The 19,930-nt window shown below is 42.4% G+C and overlaps 1 protein-coding gene across 1 annotated transcript in view; it reads right to left on the bottom strand.

Annotated features, from left to right (window-relative positions):
- The window catches only part of lrig3 (leucine-rich repeats and immunoglobulin-like domains 3), a 57,505-nt gene extending 40,282 nt beyond the window's left edge, over positions 1 to 17,223 (bottom strand). Inside the window, exons 1-3 of the mRNA XM_041781198.1 lie at positions 16,786 to 17,223; positions 5,617 to 5,688; positions 5,450 to 5,524 (exon numbers count right to left, since the gene is read on the bottom strand). Coding sequence (XP_041637132.1) covers positions 5,450 to 5,524; positions 5,617 to 5,688; positions 16,786 to 16,982 — 344 coding nt within the window. The 5' untranslated portion in view covers positions 16,983 to 17,223. The remainder of the gene's footprint in view (positions 1 to 5,449; positions 5,525 to 5,616; positions 5,689 to 16,785) is intronic.
- Positions 17,224 to 19,930: the final 2,707 nt, after the last annotated feature.

Below are 19,930 nucleotides of genomic sequence, written 5' to 3'. Positions count from 1 at the left end.
TTTAAAACCATTCCTCCACTTTTTTTTTCTGCCTACTTTTGCCATTATTGCCACTAACCCCAAATGTTGCCTCTGTTCACCAATTCTTGCCACTATTAACCGATTTTACCACCCATTTTTGCCAACTTTAAGAACACTTGACTGTTTGATATGCCAGCTCTGGCCAGTTTAGCCCATTTGTGCCGATTCCTGCCTATTTTTCTGTATCAGTTAACCCTATTTTGCCAGTTTATATCACTTTTTCCATCTCATTTCACCAAATTTCCACCCATTGTTGCCAGTTTAAAGCAATTCTCAGCCATTTTTAACCCCCTTTGACCACTGTTATGCCCGTTTTTACCAATTTAACCCATATATGCCATGTTTTTGCCACTTCTAACCCATTTCTACTACTTTTAAAATCCAATATCACCACCGTTTCCACAATATTTTGCCATCATTAACCAATTTTAGTCATTTTCAAGCCATTTTTGTTCTATTTTTGACTAAATGAATTTACATTTTACTAAAGAAATGAAAACAAAATCTACATTTTTCTCTTTAATAAGAGCGGTTATCTTTCAGGATGTGTTCAGCCACCTGCAGGTACAGTGGGAGTCCGCGATCTCTGGAACCTTTATCTGGGGGGTCGCAGGCTGAAAAGGTTGAGAACCACTGTCCTAGGTGACCAGGTTTTAAGAGTCCCGTCTAAAGTCTTTGTTGGGTCTGACTGTGACGGCTCTACACTTACAGATGATTCTAAATGAAATAAACACTGGTCCATTCTTCCTCTTTGGTTTTTAAGGACAGCAGAGTCCAACAAAAACGCTCCTGTCTGGTGTCGTTGACATTTCTGCTATGAAAGGACATAAATCTGCGGTTAGTACCATGAAGAGAGACAGCCCCGTAGGGACCTCAAAGGACAAAGAACAGAAAAAGAATGATGCCACACCAATAAATTATTCTAGGGTTAGGTAAACTATGACTTACTAACTGACAGAGAAGTAGCATGGACACCTTATTCATGATTAAAGCTAATACTATTGCTGCATAATAGGAATGGACAGTGATACACTAATACCATAGACCGGGGTTTTAAAAAAATTGCCACATATTGATTCAATTACTGTCATTAAGACAGGGCCAATTAATGAGTGCAGCTCTTTAGATAAATGGCCTTAAAATATTTGTCCCCTCCACCAACAGCACCACCGCCAGTGTGTGAAGATGCTTTAACATGATAAATGATATCCTGCTTGTGATTTCATTCGCCAAAATGTCATCATTCGCCAAACTGAAATGTTTGGCGAATGATGACGGTGGTCAGAGCTGCGTTTTCAAACTCCTGCGCCGCGTGCTGTGGCCTGGCTGCCTGACATAGCGCTGGCCCAGCGGTGTGCTCCTCTCTAAAGTCAGAGTGTTTACATGCACTGCTGGCTGTGATCCACGGTATCGTTAGTTTAAAAAACACGCTAATTCTTCTCTCTGTGTGTAGATCAGTGATGAGAAATGTTGACGTTTACGTTTAGCCACAGGTGCGGCGTGCTGCAGCAGCAGAGCGATACCGATGTTTCGGCCTTGAGTACCGGCCGATACGATATCAGCACGAATCATCCATACTTTTATTACTTATTTTGTAGTATGGACTGTTAGAAAAGGCTTGATCAAGTGATATTACTCAGAGAACAAGTCAGCAACCGTAGGTACGAGAAAAACGGACCCATTCATTATTAACCAATGGGTTACATACATTTTGACCTTAAACATAAGCACATTCTACAGTTAAATAGAATAAATCAAAATAAATGAGACAAGCCTGTCTATACTGTGTTTCCTTCTGTGAGCATGAATGTGTGGGGACAGGGTGTGAAAAGCCAAAATGCTTATCTTCTTAAAAAAGAATCTCCACATCATGCTGGGACTGCAGACAGTGGAGATGGAGGAGTAGGAAGGGTTTAGTTAGGAATTTAGTTAACTGACTGATTATTATTTGTTTTCTGCTCTTGTTATTAGAGTGAGATGTTTATATTGAAATTGGAGCTGTGGACTCTTAACTTTGAGCAGTTGGACAGTAGACAATATTGTGGGTTTTTTCCCTGCCCCCAGTTGTTCCCACCATATACTGGCAGTAAAAAATAACTGAGGTGAACGTCATTTGTTATTTCGCACTTTAAAAGTATGATTTGTTTTTACTGGATTTACTGAGGTCCTTTTTCAGGCTTGTCTAATTTATGTTTGATGTATTCTGTTCATTTGTAGAATATGCTCATGTTTAAGGTCAAAGTTTATGTAACCCATTGGTTAAAAATCGGCTCGAGGTTCAATCAAGCGTTTAAACCCGACATTACTCACCACTGACAGGAGCTGGTCATCGATCTTTTCTGTTATAGCTAATGCCTTTTTGCCGTCCCGTGGGAGTTTATCTCGCTTTCCAAATGTTTCAGACAGTGTCGGTTGTTTGAAGGAGCCAGAGCCTTGTTGTTTCTTCGTGGTCTTGTGAAAATCCTCATGCTGTTTTTTGTGATGCTTCTTCAAATGCCCGATGAGGTTGGTCATATTAAACTTCCCCGGTTCTTTGCCACCACGGGGAACTTGTGCATGACAAGTTTTGCACTCAGCTGCAACGTCTTTATCTGACTTTAACGAAAAATACTGTGACACAGCCGGCATCACTCCTACTCCTTGCTACTGTGTTAGTGGTTAGCACCGGTTAGCACTCAAGCACGCTGTTGTTGTGATCACGTGGGCTCTGCATGCTGGATCCTGCGGCGCTGCTGGACAGAGGTGCTGGAGCGGAGTTTGGAATTGACTGCTTGTATCGGAGTGCTTAAATCTGAGATTTTAGATGTAATCTGATATAATCCGATAGTCGTTTTTTTGCTGATATCGGATGGATATCTGATATCAACATCGGATTGGGACACCTCTAATAATTAAGGCTGATCTTTATCTGTTTAGAAGCACACGGGACATTGATTCACACTCATAGATACTGTATAATAATCGAGGATTTTTAATTCAATTTATCCTCGTAAAATAGAGTAAAGATGTCATATAGATACGCACAGAGACATGGAGAGAAAGAGAGCGAGAGACAGACAAATGTGGTCATTAGTTTGCCAGATGAGCCCAATTAAAGAAAAAACTACTTAAGAAGGATGTTTCACATTATTAAGCAGGACACAGGTTTCAGTAATACGGGAAAGAAAAAGGATCTCTCTGTTGAAAAGCCTCAAATAGTACAACGTCTTGGACAAGGAATGAAAACATTAGACATATCAGGAAAAGTTAATCGTGATCAACGCACTGTGAAGACATTAGTGTCTGATTCAGAGCACAGACGGGTTCCTGCAGATAAAGACATAATGAGGAAGGTTTCTGACAGACAAATTCATCAGATTAAGAGAGCAGATGCTAAAATGCCATTACAAAGCAGCAAACAGGTATTTGAAGCTGCTGGTGCCTCTGGAGTCCCACCAACCTCAAGGTGTAGGATCCTCCAGAGGCTTGCAGTCGTGTATAAACCTACTATTCAGTCCCCCCTAACCAATGCTCACCAGCAGAAACGGTTGCAGTGGGCCCAGAAATACATGAAGACTCATTTTCAAACAGTCTTGTTGACTGATGAGTGCCGTGCAACCCTGGATGGTCCAGATGGAGGAGTAGTGGATGGTTGGTGGATGGCCACCATGTCCCAACAAGTCTGTGACGTCAGCAAGGAGGGGGTGGAGTCAAGTTTTGGGCCAGAATTATGGGGACAGCTGGTAGGCCCCTTTAGGGTCCCTGAAGGTGTGAAAATGACCTCTGCAAAGTATATAGAGTTTCTGACTGACCACTTTCTTCCATGGTACAAAAAGAGAATCGTGCCTTCCTTCTGTAGCAAAATGATCTTCAAGCATGACAATGCTCCATCTCATGCTGCGAAGAATCCCTCTGTGTCATTGGCTGCTATGGGCATAAAAGGAGAGAAACTCATGGTGTGGCCCCCATCCTCCCCTGACCTTTAACCCTACTGAGAACCTTTAGAGCATCCTCAAGCTAAACATCTATGAGGGTGGGAGGCAGTTCACATCAAAACAGCAGCTCTGGGAGGATATTCTGACATTCTGCAAAGAAATTCAAGCAGAAACTCTCCAAAAACTCACAAGTTCAATGGATGAAGAATAGTGAAGGTGATATCAAAGAAGGGCTCCTATGTTAACATGGAACTTGGCCTGTTAAGATGTTTTTGATTGAAATAGCTTTGATTTCAGTAAATATGACCTCCTAATGCTGCAGATTCAACAAATAACCATTTTCAGTTCTTTACAACCTGTAAAATCTTTTAAAACTCTGTTGTGCTTAATAATGTGGAACAGTGCATTTTGAGTTTATTTCTAAAAAAAAAAGATATCATTGGGAGGTTTGTTCATTAAAATCTGAGTTAAGCTCTAACGGTTGATGACTTGAAAATTATAAAGACTGCCATTTGCATCGACTGTTTAGGAACATCAGAGGCGGTGTAGACCCGAGGTGCAGTAGAAATACTTTCCCCCTAAACTCTGCTGTGAAATACAACACCTAAGGTGTAATAGCCTCCCCACCCTTCTCTGCTGAAGCACACAGCTGAAGGCAACGATTCTTTACTAAATGTGCAAACAAATTGTGGATGGCGGCCGCCTGCATGCCCTGCGGCTGCTGCAGAGCATCTTGTTGGGGCTTGATGAGGAATACGCCTCATCGAGCTGGGAGAGGGAGACATTTTTCCACAATAACTTCACGTCAGTGGGTTTTGGAGAGACATGCCACAGAAAACAAATAAATTGTTGAGGTTTCACACTAATATCTGGGGCTCTTCACAGAGCACGGATTGCACAACAGTATTCAAAAGCAGCCCTGCAGTCTGAGCGGGATGAGCTCTGACATGCTCAGTGAGTTCAACAGCCAGAGGAAACCATGCTCTTTACACTGCTGCTTTAAGAAGAATAAAACGTACTTTCAGATACAAACATAGAGACTTTGGAACATTTCAAACACTACACAGTGTTTCCTGATAGATGATCATCATTTCAAAGTCCCATATAAATGCCACAGAGCACATAATCCACCCAGGCTTTACTTTAAAATCACCAAATTTGGGTTTCTCTCATCTGAACTCGACCATTTGTCCTTCTTTCCAGCGTCACGTCACTGCCTGCAGGTTAAAAATACACCGACAGCAGCTCCAGCCACCAGACAAAACATTTCCATTTCTGTTGATGGCATTTGTCTTGAAACCATGTGACTCGTCTGGGAACGGCTGCCATGTCTCCGGCTGCCCCGTCTGGGAACCAGCTCAACCAAATGGGGCTGCTCTCCAGAGGGAAGAAAGGGGGAGGAACCACTGCACTCCCTCCTGAAAGCAGTAAAGACACCTCTGGCACAGGAAACCCCTCCAGACCAGGCCACAGTCCAGGGATGAAATCACATGATTAAAGAAAGTCTGACTTACAGGATGAGGGTGGTGATGTTGGAGGAGTACAGGCCCAGGTCAGGGATGGCCTCCAGGTCATTGTTGTTCAGTTTTCTGTGCACAGCAGGAGCAGATGGAGTTAAAGGCTGAACCACAACGAACATCTGTGAGTCCTGAGAGAGTCCAGAAAACAGAGCCATACTTACATTTCACTCAGATGTCGTAGACTGGAAAACAAAGAGCTGTCCAGAGTCTGTAGTCTGCAGTGGCTCAGGTCTCTGTGAAGAAAGAAGAAGAAGTGAGGAACAGAGTTTCCAGGCTGCTGCAGTCTTCCATAATGACATTCTCATTCTAGTGTTACTGTGCCAGCGTTACTCAACCCTGGACAACTAAAGAGCCAGATTGTTAAAAAAAAATACCTTCGCAAGAGTCACAATGGTGAAAAGCGTCGAGAATGGGTAAGAGTGGCGATAAAAATAAGTTAAAGGGGGCAAAAAAGCTCAGAAAGCAGCAAAACAGGGTGAAAAAGTAGGCATAAAATGACAAAATCTGTGTGAAAAGTGACAAAAATGGGGGGAAAGGTTGGCAAAAAAGGGGGCGGCATGGCGGCACAGGGGTTAGCGCTGTTGCCTCACGGCAAGAAGGACGCTGGTTCGCTTCCCGGTCAGGGCCTTTCAGTGTGGAGTTTGCATGTTCTCCCCGTGCACTCGTGGGTTCCCTCCGGGTTCTCCAGCTTCCTCCCAACAACCAAAAACATGCTCATTTGGTTAATTGGTGACTCTAAATTGCCCATAGGTGTGAGTGTGAGCGTGCCTGGTTGCCTGTCTCTATATGTCAGCCCTGCGATTGACTGGTGACCAGTCCAGGGTGTACACCACCTCTCACCCAATGAGAGCCTGGATAGGCTCAAGCCCCCCACGACAGCCTAAATGGGTGAAAAGTGGCAAAAATAAAGAATAAAAGAGTAATAGGGCAAAAAAGGATAATAGTGACAAAAATGGGCAAAAAGCGGAATAAAAAAGTTAAAATCTAGGGCAAATAGGGCAAAAAAGGATAATAGTGGCAAAAATGGGCAAAAAGTGTAAAAAATAAGTGAGAAAAGTAGCCTTAAAGCAGTAAAAATGGATTAACAGTAGCAAAACTTGCAAGTACGGGCAACGAAAATATACGAAATGATAATATATTGAAAATTAAAGCGAAGTGTGTGAAACAAACCGATTACTGCGACTTGCAATGGATAATTTCTGAGGTAAAAGTTTCCCTTTATGAAGGTTTTCTACAGGAATATTTCAAATGAAGACCTAAAAGAGCCTCACTGATCTGTATTAAACTCACACCATTAGATGGACTGGAAACATCTAACTGATTATTTTGACTTTATTATGAACTGTTGCATTGAAGGGAGAGATTATTGTTACATCAGTCTCATTTAAGAACTAAAAATATACAAAAATGAGGAAAATAGGATTTTTGTGAACTATTCTAAGAAAATAAAACCAGAATATTTGTCTAGAGTGTAACTGTGCTGCAGAAAAAGGAGCAAACTGCCGTGGAGAAACCAAAGGCAGCCTAAACAGCTGACTCCATATTTGCTGAGAGGTAGATCCAACAGTCAGCTTATCAGCTCTTAGACAGGCCGTTTAGAGACGCTCAAACCTGGCGAGGAAAGTTAAAAATACTTTTAGGACGTGTGGAGGATTGGTCCAGACGTTTTCCTGATGTCTGCTGAGGACTGGTGTTTCTGACTTGAACACAAAAGGCACATTTAGAGGGTGAAAACATCACTTTACATGGATTTATCTGGGCTGTTTAAGCAGAGAGACATCTGAAAGCTCTGTGGTAGTTTATGCTGAGGAGACTTCATCATGGTTGGCACATTTATTGTGTATTGCTTGTTCTAGTCCTTGAATATCAGATTATTAGTGCTGGTCTGTGTCTTGATTTAGTCTGAAGCCTTACTGGATCTGAGCCTGACTAAATTCCACTGATCCTGCTCTGGCTGCAGCTCTCAGACTGACTCGCTTGTTTTTGTTGCCTGTTTTGAAAAGGGGCCTAAAAAGCGGCTCAAGGAGTCTGGCAGTCAGAGCCTGGTCTCCGTAAAGTGGTGGAGTTATTGACGCTGCTGTGCACGATCAACGCTGTGGTGCCAGACACGTTTTTTCTGCACCCCCCCCCCCTCCTCCTCACCTCCCTCATCTGGAACCCATCAGCGAGCTCTGGGAGGAGGGGAAGAACCTATCAACTGGTAATGTATTCACAATGCCGGGAAAAGTGAGAGGACGCCTCTCATACGTCTAAAACACCCCTGCTGAATTTTCTACGCCTGCTTTTTCTTCTTTTTGTGTTCTTTGGTGGAAAGTTTCAAGCACCACTCAACCAGAGTTTAACTCGCCCCACTAAAGCTCCCTCCACCCCTCCCCCTTTCTCTCCAGGCATGGGACTGTTGTTGTTGTTGGAGTTCCAGTGCTAGGGGCCACAAAGATGTCCTATCATACTCCCTAGATAAAACCTAAGTAGCTCTGACACTTCCACTTCCCTCACAAAGCAGCTGTGATGACGGCTGCAGGCGGGCTCTGCTCAGAGGTCCAGGCTGGCTCTTATCAAAGAGTGAATAAATGAGACACTCTTCACTATACGAGAGGTGTCAGCAACGTCTAAAACCATCAGACCAAGCCCCAGCCCACTTCAGACCGAGCCCCAGCACACTTCAGACCGAGCCCCAGCACACTTCAGACCGAGCCCCAGCACACTTCAGACCGAGCCCCAGCACACTTCAGACCGAGCCCCAGCACACTTCAGACCGAGCCCCAGCACACTTCAGACCGAGCCCTAGCACACTTCAGACCGAGCCCCAGCACACTTCAGACCGAGCCCTAGCACACTTCAGACTAACTTCCCAGTCAGGAGAGGACCGACTTCAGAAGGCAGCCAGTCAGAACTGCATTAACATGAACCCCAAAGAGCAAAGAGCAGAGATGGACAGGAACTACAAGGAGAGAGAAAGTGGGCAGGGCTGAAGATAGACAGGAACTACAGGGAGAGAGAAAGTGGGCAGGGCTGAAGATAGACAGGAACTACAGGGAGAGAGAAAGTAGGCAGGGCTGAAGATAGACAGGAACTACAGGGAGAGAGAAAGTGGGCAGGGCTGAAGATAGACAGGAACTACAGGGAGAGAGAAAGTAGGCAGGGCTGAAGATAGACAGGAACTACAGGGAGAGAGAAAGTAGGCAGGGCTGAAGATAGACAGGAACTACAGGGAGAGAGAAAGTAGGCAGGGCTGAAGATAGACAGGAACTACAGGGAGAGAGAAAGTGGACAGGGCTGAAGATAGACAGGAACTACAGGGAGAGAGAAAGTGGGCAGGGCTGAAGATAGACAGGAACTACAGGGAGAGAGAAAGTGGGCAGGGCTGAAGATAGACAGGAACTACAGGGAGAGAGAAAGTAGGCAGGGCTGAAGATAGACAGGAACTACAGGGAGAGAGAAAGTGGGCAGGGCTGAAGATAGACAGGAACTACAGGGAGAGAGAAAGTGGGAAGGGCTGAAGATAGACAGGAACTACAGGGAGAGAGAAAGTGGGCAGGGCTGAAGATAGACAGGAACTACAGGGAGAGAGAAAGTAGGCAGGGCTGAAGATAGACAGGAACTACAGGGAGAGAAAAAGTGGGCAGGGCTGAAGATAGACAGGAACAACAGGGAGAGAGAAAGTGGGCAGGGCTGAAGATAGACAGGAACTACAGGGAGAGAGAAAGTGGGCAGGGCTGAAGATAGACAGGAACTACAGGGAGAGAGAAAGTAGGCAGGGCTGAAGATAGACAGGAACTACAGGGAGAGGGAAAGTGGGCAGGGCTGAAGATAGACAGGAACTACAGGGAGAGAGAAAGTGGGCAGGGCTGAAGATAGACAGGAACTACAGGGAGAGAGAAAGTAGGCAGGGCTGAAGATAGACAGGAACTACAGGGAGAGAGAAAGTGGGCAGGGCTGAAGATAGACAGGAACTACAGGGAGAGAGAAAGTGGACAGGGCTGAAGATAGACAGGAACTACAGGGAGAGAGAAAGTGGGCAGGGCTGAAGATAGACAGGAACTACAGGGAGTGAAAGTGGGCAGGGCTGAAGATAGACAGGAACTACAGGGAGAGAGAAAGTAGGCAGGGCTGAAGATAGACAGGAACTACAGGGAGAGAGAAAGTGGGCAGGGCTGAAGATAGACAGGAACTACAGGGAGAGAGAAAGTGGGAAGGGCTGAAGATAGACAGGAACTACAGGGAGAGAGAAAGTGGGCAGGGCTGAAGATAGACAGGAACTACAGGGAGAGAGAAAGTAGGCAGGGCTGAAGATAGACAGGAACTACAGGGAGAGAAAAAGTGGGAAGGGCTGAAGATAGACAGGAACTACAGGGAGAGAGAAAGTGGGCAGGGCTGAAGATAGACAGGAACTACAGGGAGAGAGAAAGTGGGCAGGGCTGAAGATAGACAGGAACTACAGGGAGAGAGAAAGTAGGCAGGGCTGAAGATAGACAGGAACTACAGGGAGAGGGAAAGTGGGCAGGGCTGAAGATAGACAGGAACTACAGGGAGAGAGAAAGTGGGCAGGGCTGAAGATAGACAGGAACTACAGGGAGAGAGAAAGTGGGCAGGGCTGAAGATAGACAGGAACTACAAGGAGAGAGAAAGTGGGCAGGGCTGAAGATAGACAGGAACTACAGGGAGAGAGAAAGTAGGCAGGGCTGAAGATAGACAGGAACTACAGGGAGAGAAAAAGTGGGCAGGGCTGAAGATAGACAGGAACTACAGGGAGACAGAAAGTGGGCAGGGCTGAAGATAGACAGGAACTACAGGGAGAGAGAAAGTGGGCAGGGCTGAAGATAGACAGGAACTACAGGAGGAGAGAAAGTGGGCAGGGCTGAAGATAGACAGGAACTACAGGGAGAGAGAAAGTAGGCAGGGCTGAAGATAGACAGGAACTACAGGGAGAGAGAAAGTAGGCAGGGCTGAAGATAGACAGGAACTACAGGGAGAGAGAAAGTGGGCAGGGCTGAAGATAGACAGGAACTACAGGGAGAGAGAAAGTGGGCAGGGCTGAAGATAGACAGGAACTACAGGGAGAGAGAAAGTAGGCAGGGCTGAAGATAGACAGGAACTACAGGGAGAGAGAAAGTGGGCAGGGCTGAAGATAGACAGGAACTACAGGGAGAGAGAAAGTGGGCAGGGCTGAAGATAGACAGGAACTACAGGGAGAGAGAAAGTGGGCAGGGCTGAAGATAGACAGGAACTACAGGGAGAGAAAAGGTGGGCGGAGCTTAAGACAGACAGGAACTTCTGTACTTTTCAACAAACACAAGCAAAGGGTCTGAATACTTCTGGCCATGTTATATTTCAGTTTTTCCTTTTTAATTAATTTGCAAAAATGACTCTAATCCTGTGTTTTTCTGTCAGAATGGGCTGCTGTGTACATTAATGAGGACAAAAACCACTTTCAAGAATTTTAGTAAATGGCTGAAAATTAACAAAGACTAAAAAATTTAAAGGGGTCTGAGGACTGTCTGCATCCACTGTTAATAAATAAATAAATAAATAAATAAATGTAGTTGTTTTCTGCTGTCTTGTTGTCTTTGGCTGGTCTTTAGTGGTAGATAAATAAATAAATAAATAAATAAATGTAGTTGTTTACTGCTGTCTTGTTGTCTTTGGCTGGTCTTTAGTAGTAGATAAATAAATAAATAAATAAATAAATGTAGTTGTTTCTGCTGTCTTGTTGTCTTTGGCTGGTCTTTAGTGGTAGATAAATAAATAAATAAATGTGGTTGTTTACTGCTGTCTTGTTGTCTTTGGCTGGTCTTTAGTGGTAGATAAATAAATAAATAAATGTGGTTGTTTACTGCTGTCTTGTTGTCTTTGGCTGGTCTTCAGTGGTAGATAAATAAATAAATAAATAAATGTAGTTGTTTACTGCTGTCTTGTTGTCTTTGGTTGGTCTTCAGTGGTAGATAAATAAATAAATAAATAAATAAATGTAGTTGTTTACCGCTGTCTTGTTGTTTTTGGTTGGTCTTTAGTGGTAGATAAATAAATAAATAAATAAATAACTGTGGTTGTTTACTGCTGTCTTGTTGTTTTTGGTTGGTCTTTAGTGGTAGATAAATAAATAAATAAATAAATGTAGTTGTTTACTGCTGTCTTGTTGTTTTTGGTTGGTCTTTAGTGGTAGATAAATAAATAAATAAATAAATAAATGTAGTTGTTTACTGCTGTCTTGTTGTTTTTGGTTGGTCTTTAGTGGTAGATAAATAAATAAATAAATAATAAATGTGGTTGTTTACTGCTGTCTTGTTGTCTTTGGCTGGTCTTTAGTGGTAGATAAATAAATAAATAAATAAATAAATGTAGTTGTTTTCTGCTGTCTTGTTGTCTTTGGCTGGTCTTAAGTGGTAGATAAATAAATAAATAAATAAATAAATAAATGTGGTTGTTTACTGCGGTCTTGTTGTCTTTGGCTGGTCTTTAGTGGTAGATAAATAAATAAATAAATAAATAAATGTAGTTGTTTACTGCTGTCTTGTTGTCTTTGGCTGGTCTTTAGTGGTAGATAAATAAATAAATAAATAAATAATAAATGTGGTTGTTTACTGCTGCATTGTTGTCTTTGGCTGGTCTTTATTGACAAATAAATAAATAAATAAATAAATAAATGTTGTTTACTGCTGTCTTGTTGTCTTTGGCTGGTCTTTAGTGGTAGATAAATAAATAAATAAATAAATAAATAAATGAATGTAGTTGTTTACTGCTGTGTTGTTGTCTTTGGCTGGTCTTTAGTAGTAGATAAATAAATAAATAAATAAATGAATGTAGTTGTTTTCTGCTGTCTTGTTGTCTTTGGCTGGTCTTTAGTAGTAGATAAATAAATAAATAAATAAATAATAAATGTGGTTGTTTACTGCTGTCTTGTTGTCTTTGGCTGGTCTTTAGTGGTAGATAAATAAATGAATAAATAAATGTAGTTGTTTACTGCTGTCTTGTTGTTTTTGGTTGGTCTTCAGTGGTAGATAAATAAATAAATAAATAAATAATAAATGTGGTTGTTTACTGCTGCATTGTTGTCTTTGGCTGGTCTTTATTGACAAATAAATAAATAAATAAATAAATAAATGTTGTTTACTGCTGTCTTGTTGTCTTTGGCTGGTCTTTAGTGGTAGATAAATAAATAAATAAATAAATAAATAAATGTAGTTGTTTACTGCTGTCTTGTTGTCTTTGGCTGGTCTTTAGTGGTAGATAAATAAATAAATAAATAATGTAGTTGTTTACTCCGGTCTTGTTGTCTTTGGCTGGTCTTCAGTGGTAGATAAATAAATAAATAAATAAATAATAAATGTGGTTGTTTACTGCTGTCTTGTTGTCTTTGGCTGGTCTTTAGTGGTAGATAAATAAATAAATAAATAAATGTAGTTGTTTACTGCTGTCTTGTTGTTTTTGGTTGGTCTTCAGTGGTAGATAAATAAATAAATAAATAAATAATAAATGTGGTTGTTTACTGCTGCATTGTTGTCTTTGGCTGGTCTTTATTGACAAATAAATAAATAAATAAATAAATAAATAAATGTTGTTTACTGCTGTCTTGTTGTCTTTGGCTGGTCTTTAGTGGTAGATAAATAAATAAATAAATAAATAAATAAATGAATGTAGTTGTTTACTGCTGTGTTGTTGTCTTTGGCTGGTCTTTAGTAGTAGATAAATAAATAAATAAATAAATAAATGTAGTTGTTTACTGCTGTCTTGTTGTCATTGGCTGGTCTTTATTGATAAATAAATAAATAAATAAATAAATAAATAAATAAATGTAGTTGTTTACTGCTGTCTTGTTGTCTTTGGCTGGTCTTTATTGATAAATAAATAAATAAATAAATAAATAAATAAATGTAGTTGTTTACTGCTGTCTTGTTGTCTTTGGCTGGTCTTTATTGATAAATAAATAAATAAATAAATAAATAAATGAATGTAGTTGTTTACTGCTGTCTTGTTGTCATTGGCTGGTCTTTATTGATAAATAAATAAATAAATAAATAAATAAATAAATAAATAAATGTAGTTGTTTACTCCGGTCTTGTTGTCTTTGGCTGGTCTTTATTGATAAATAAATAAATAAATAAATAAATAAATAAATGTAGTTGTTTACTGCTGTCTTGTTGTCTTTGGCTGGTCTTTAGTGGTAGATAAATAAATAAATAAATAAATAAATAAATGTAGTTGTTTACTGCTGTCTTGTTGTCTTTGGCTGGTCTTTAGTGGTAAATAAATAAATAAAAATATATAAATAAATAAATAAATGTAGTTGTTTTCAGCTGTATTGTTGTCTTTGGCTGGTCTTTAGTAGTAGATAAATAAATAAATAAATAAATAAATAAATAAATAAATAAATGTAGTTGTTTTCAGCTGTATTGTTGTCTTTGGCTGGTCTTTAGTAGTAGATAAATAAATAAATAAATAAATAAATAAATAAATGTAGTTGTTTTCAGCTGTATTGTTGTCTTTGGCTGGTCTTTAGTGGTAGATAAATAAATGAATAAATAAATAAATGTAGTTGTTTACTGCTGTCTTGTTGTCTTTGGCTGGTCTTTAGTGGTAGATAAATAAATAAATAAATAAATAAATGTAGTTGTTTACTGCTGTCTTGTTGTCTTTGGCTGGTCTTTAGTGGTAGATAAATAAATAAATAAATAAATAAATAAATAAATGTAGTTGTTTTCTGCTGTCTTGTTGTCTTTGGCTGGTCTTTAGTGGTAGATAAATAAATAAATAAATAAATAAATGTAGTTGTTTACTGCTGTCTTGTTGTCTTTGGCTGGTCTTTAGTAGTAGATAAATAAATAAATAAATAAATAAATGTAGTTGTTTCTGCTGTCTTGTTGTCTTTGGCTGGTCTTTAGTGGTAGATAAATAAATAAATAAATAAATAAATGTAGTTGTTTACTGCTGTCTTGTTGTCTTTGGCTGGTCTTTAGTAGTAGATAAATAAATAAATAAATAAATAAATGTAGTTGTTTACTGCTGTCTTGTTGTCTTTGGCTGGTCTTTAGTGGTAGATAAATAAATAAATAAATGTAGTTGTTTTCTGCTGTCTTGTTGTCTTTGGCTGGTCTTTAGTGGTAGATAAATAAATAAATAAATAAATAAATAAATAAATGTAGTTGTTTTCTGCTGTCTTGTTGTCTTTGGCTGGTCTTTAGTGGTAGATGAATAAATAAATAAATAAATAAATGTAGTTGTTTTCTGCTGTCTTGTTGTCTTTGGCTGGTCTTTAGTGGTAGATAAATAAATAAATAAATAAATAAATGTAGTTGTTTTCTGCTGTCTTGTTGTCTTTGGCTGGTCTTTAGTGGTAGATAAATAAATAAATAAATAAATAAATGTAGTTGTTTACTGCTCTCTTGTTGTCTTCATTGGGGAATAACAAACATTACTGTTTGTCTTGAACCACTGAAATCTCAGTCGTCTCTTTGTCTCTGCAGAGAGAATCAGCCGTTAAACCTCAGTGACTACTTCAAATCCATCATGGAATAAAATGTGAAGTCTAGCTCTGTGAGTTTTTAAATATTGTTTTGATGATGTCACTCCTAAGACTGAGCTAAAATCTCCACATTCATGCATACTGTCCCCTCTAACAGGTCTTTATGGTACCGGTCTGTATGTGATGGATAGTTGTAGTAATAAAGCACACACCCAGACACCCCTAGCCTTCACCATACGGGAACACATAAAGGAGACGGTCTGTAAATGTCCTGGCTTTGTAGCATTCAGCTATACCTGCTGTTAACTAAAGCCTTCTGCTGTAGAAAATCCTAAACTTTATGCACCTGTTATTATGCATTTTTACCCCAAACCATCCAAACAGAGTTAGAAAATACCAGAAATACCACTGAATAACTGCAGCTCTCATAGGGGATGTCCAGGTTTATGTCTGTTTATGATGGAACAATGCTTATGTGAGTAAACACCAGTGCAAACACATGTAAAAGAATCCTGTTGTGTAGTCAAAATAATCAGGAATGGTTGGACTAACCCCATCTGGACTTTCCTCACACCACTGAGAACCAGAGGTCTAGCTAGTCCTGGCTGTAGGTCATTAGAGCAGGATCTCCAGCTGTGCCTCACTGGGACGAGTGAAATTGTGAAAAAGTGTTAAATCTGCTCATACATCCCTAACATCCCCCCTCCTCCTTCTCAGATATTCATGCTTTAACCCTGGATCACTAATCTTCCACGCTCCTCCTTAATCAGGACCATCGCTGGCTCTAGAGCTGCTAATTCAGCAGAAATAATGGGGTGCTGGAAAACAAAGGCTGGGGCGGTTTAAGGGCTTTAAGATGTGCTGGAGAGCCACTCGTAAATTAGCATGCCAGAGTGAAAAGAATTTTCCCCCCATGTGGAACTTCTTTTTTCACTTTCGTTGGGAGGCCGGCCGTGGTTATGAGGCCCAGGCTGGGTCTGTTTTCTCTGGCACCGTCAAGTTTCCAGAGCAGCACATTTTCGAAGCAGAAAAACTCCAGTGAACAGCAGCAGGGCAGCACAGCTTCACCAGGCTATGAATCACGCTCTGCAGCCTAACACAGGACCATAAAAACACAAGTGCTGGAGCTTAACGCCAGCCCATAAAACTCCAGTCACAACGATGATCTGTGAAGGAGAACACTGAAGGACAGCCTTGGAGCTCCACCAGGCTCTAGGCCTCAGAGACAAACAGGAGGGGAGCGGAGATGTTACTTTAGGAAACGGTCCAGGGCTGCTCTGATTTATGCTTTTATGGCTCTGAAGGCCTCAGGCTCTGCAGGAGGAAATCTGAAGACTGAACCAACAGAGAAACATCAACACAGCCAACAGCAAAGAGAACACTGATGGAACCACAGGGTCAGAGCAGCAGCAGGCCTTCTGGTTAGCGCTCTAGTAAAGCTGAAATCTACTAGAACACATGCTTTAATGCTGCTCTTATTTCTGACTGCAGTCAAACAGACACAGCCTCATTAAAAGCTCTAGAGCTGCAGGCTTCAGTCATCTACACTCATAGGACATTCATGTGTAAAAACCTGGAGTCTACTGGCCTCACACAGCCTGACTGGACCATCAGGACCCCCTTAATAACCTCGTTTCAAACAGAGATAGGAAGAGAGAGAGCTTCAGCTTATTCTGCTAGTCTAGAGCTTCAGAGCCAGATCTGGAGTCAGATCCAGCCAGTGTGGTTTACTACATTCCGCTTTGACTACAGTAGGAATGTGGGTCGTCCCATGGTGCTGGAGGAAAACCCAAACCTAGCAGGTCCAGCGTTCAAACTACTGAAAGTGACATTTACAATCGGCACACAAAGGCTTTGAAACTCCACTCACAGTTGGACCGTCCACTCCGGGATCGTGTTTGGAATTTGGCCCCTTTTCAGTCGACTGCAGTCCACCAGGTCCCCAAAACACGAGCAGGAAGGGGGGCACGTCCTAGTGTTGGCCCCACATCTGCAAAGGAGCCCCAAAAAGAGCAGAAAAACTACCGTAAGCCCCGCAAAACTGCGAGGCTTTGTACTGGAGCACATTTTCTCAGCCCCGTTCCTCCTCAGCAGAACCAATCCTCAGAGAGAGAAAGCTCCCAGAAATCCACGGTCTGCTCCGGTTAATCAGCAGTTCGTCCTTAAATCCAGTCCCGCGGTGCTCCGAGGATCAGAGATGAAGAGGAGAAGAGGAAAAACTTCTCCTCAAACTTGCCCATTCCTGTGGAGGAACTTTAGTGCCGTGCGCCTCGCTGCTGCTGTTGGACAAACTTGTGCCGCTCCAGATCCCCACAGCGTGAACGCAGAGCAGAGGTATGCGGGGGGAGGGGCCTCAGGGGCTCATGGGACATGTAGTCCATGCAGCTGCTCCAGAACCCCTCACGTTTGAAGGCAGAACAGCCTGAACAAAATCAACTTTACTCCCTGATGAGATGGTTCCATGTTTGAAGCCTGTTCGAGGCTGTGGCTGCTAAAAGCAGACAGACTGAAGCATTTAGAAATCATGTCAGACTTAATGTCTACGCCACAGGTGTCAAACTCAAGGTCCGGGGGCCAAATCCAGCAGATGGAAATCTTCTCTGCGTTTATCAGGCTCATTTCTCTGGGCGTATCAGGGTCCATTCTCAGGGTGTATCAGGGTCCATTCTCTGGGTGTATCAGGGACATTTCTCTGGGTGTATCAGGGTCCATTCTCTGGGTGTATCAGGGACATTTCTCAGGGTGTATCAGGGTCCATTCTCAGGGTGTATCAGGGTCCATTCTCAGGGTGTATCAGGATCCATTCTCAGGGTGTATCAGGGTCATTTCTCTGGGTATATCAGGGTCCATTCTCAGGGTGTATCAGGGTCCATTCTCAGGGTGTTTCAGGGTCATTTCTCTGGGCGTATCAGGGTCCATTCTCTTGGTGTATCAGGGACCATTCTCAGGGTGTATCAGGGTCATTTCTCTGGGTATATCAGGGTCCATTCTCAGGGTGTATCAGGGTCATTTCTCTGGGTATATCAGGGTCCATTCTCAGGGTGTATCAGGGTCATTTCTCTGGGTATATCAGGGTCCATTCTCAGGGTGTATCAGGGTCATTTCTCTGGGTATATCAGGGTCCATTCTCAGGGTGTATCAGGGTCATTTCTCTGGGTGTATCAGGGTCATTTCTCTGGGTGTATCAGGGTCCATTGTCTGGGTGTATCAGGGTCATTTCTCTGGGTGTATCAGGGTCCATTGTCTGGGTGTATCAGGGTCATTTCTCTGGGTGTATCAGGGTCCATTGTCTGGGTGTATCAGGGTCATTTCTCTGGGTGTATCAGGGTCCATTGTCTGGGTGTATCAGGGTCATTTCTCTGGGTGTATCAGGGTCCATTGTCTGGGTGTATCAGGGTCATTTCTCTGGGTGTATCAGGGTCCATTCTCAGGGTGTATCAGGGTCCATTGTCTGGGTTTATCAGTGGCCATTTTCTGGGTTCAATTTCTCTCAGACCTCAGACTAATGTTTGTCAATTCAACTGGTTTACATCAGCAGTCAGCAAGTTCAAAAGGGCTGAAGGAGGGCAGCTGCAGGGGTAAAAGGCTTAAATTCTGATCTAGATGTCAGTGAGGGGTTTCATCAGATCATGAGGGTGTTGTTCCTTTTTTTTAATATTTATGTTCAGTTCCAGCAGCAGTGAAATGTTCCTGTCTATAACAGATCCCCATTGATCTGTCTGCTCTGACCAGTCATCCCTTTTAATTAAATGTTGTCAATATATTGGATTGTTCCAGAAAGAAACTGGACTGTTAAATAGCATTGACTCTGATTTAATGCCGTTCTGCTGCTTTTTCATCAATATAAATGGATTTCTGCGAGGGCCTGTTTGATTAAAATGTAAAAGCGATCTAAAGAATTATCAGAGCTGAGTGGCTTGTGTGCTGTAAAACATGATGAAACCAAATACTGCAGCTGAAACTGTCCCACCACAGCCTTGCTGAAACTGTCCCACCACAGCCAGCTGAAACTGTCCCACCACAGCCAGCTGAAACTGTCCCACAACAGCCTTGCAGAAACTGCCCCACCAAAGCCAGCTGAAACTGTCCCACCACAGTCGGCTGAAACTGTCTCATCACAGCCAGTTGAAACTGTCCCACCTAAGTCAGCTGAAACTGTCCCACCACATCCGGCTGAAACTGTCCCACCACAGCCGGCTGAAACTGTCCCATCACAGCTGGCTGAAACTGTCCCACCACAGTTGGCAGAAACTGTCCCACCACACCCGGCTGCAACTGTCCCACCACAGTTGGCAGAAACTGTCCCATCACAGCCGGCTGAAACTGTCCCACCACAGTTGGCAGAAACTGTCCCATCACAGCCGGCTGAAACTGTCCCACCACAGTTGGCAGAAACTGTCCCACCACAGCCGGCTGCAACTGTCCCACCACAGTTGGCAGAAACTGTCCCATCACAGCCGGCAGAAACTGTCCCACCACAGTCGTCAGAAACTGTCCCACCACAGCCGGCTGAAACTGTCCCACCACAGTTGGCAGAAACTGTCCCATCACAGCCGGCTGAAACTGTCCCACCACAGTTGGCAGAAACTGTCCCACCACAGTCGTCAGAAACTGTCCCACCACAGCCAGCTGAAACCGTCCCACCACAGCCAGCAGATAATAACTGATCTGGCTGTAAGGAATCTGGATTTGTCAGTGTGCTAACCTCTCAGTGGAGAACAAACTAACAAAAACACAGTTCTTAGCAGGAATCTGGGGCAGCTGTGGCATGCTGGAGTGTTTTGCTGGCTTGTAGTGATTGATTAGACTCTAGCAGGGTTTTAGAAGAGCATGGGGAGGAGGGTCACACCGCCCTGCAGGCCCACTCATCGATGGGCTGATTGCTTCCTCATGGTCTCCTCTGCTGAGGAAAGCCAACCCCAGACAGCAACAACACCTCCCTGCAGCCTGACGCGTTGCTTGATCTGAAGGAGAAGCCATAGCTTTCAAACAGGAGATCAGGATCAGTTCCTTCA

The sequence above is a fragment of the Cheilinus undulatus genome, linkage group 23 (genome assembly GCF_018320785.1).
Source record: "Cheilinus undulatus linkage group 23, ASM1832078v1, whole genome shotgun sequence".
Lineage (NCBI taxonomy): Eukaryota > Metazoa > Chordata > Actinopteri > Labriformes > Labridae > Cheilinus > Cheilinus undulatus.
This window is presented reverse-complemented; position numbering and strand designations above follow the sequence as displayed.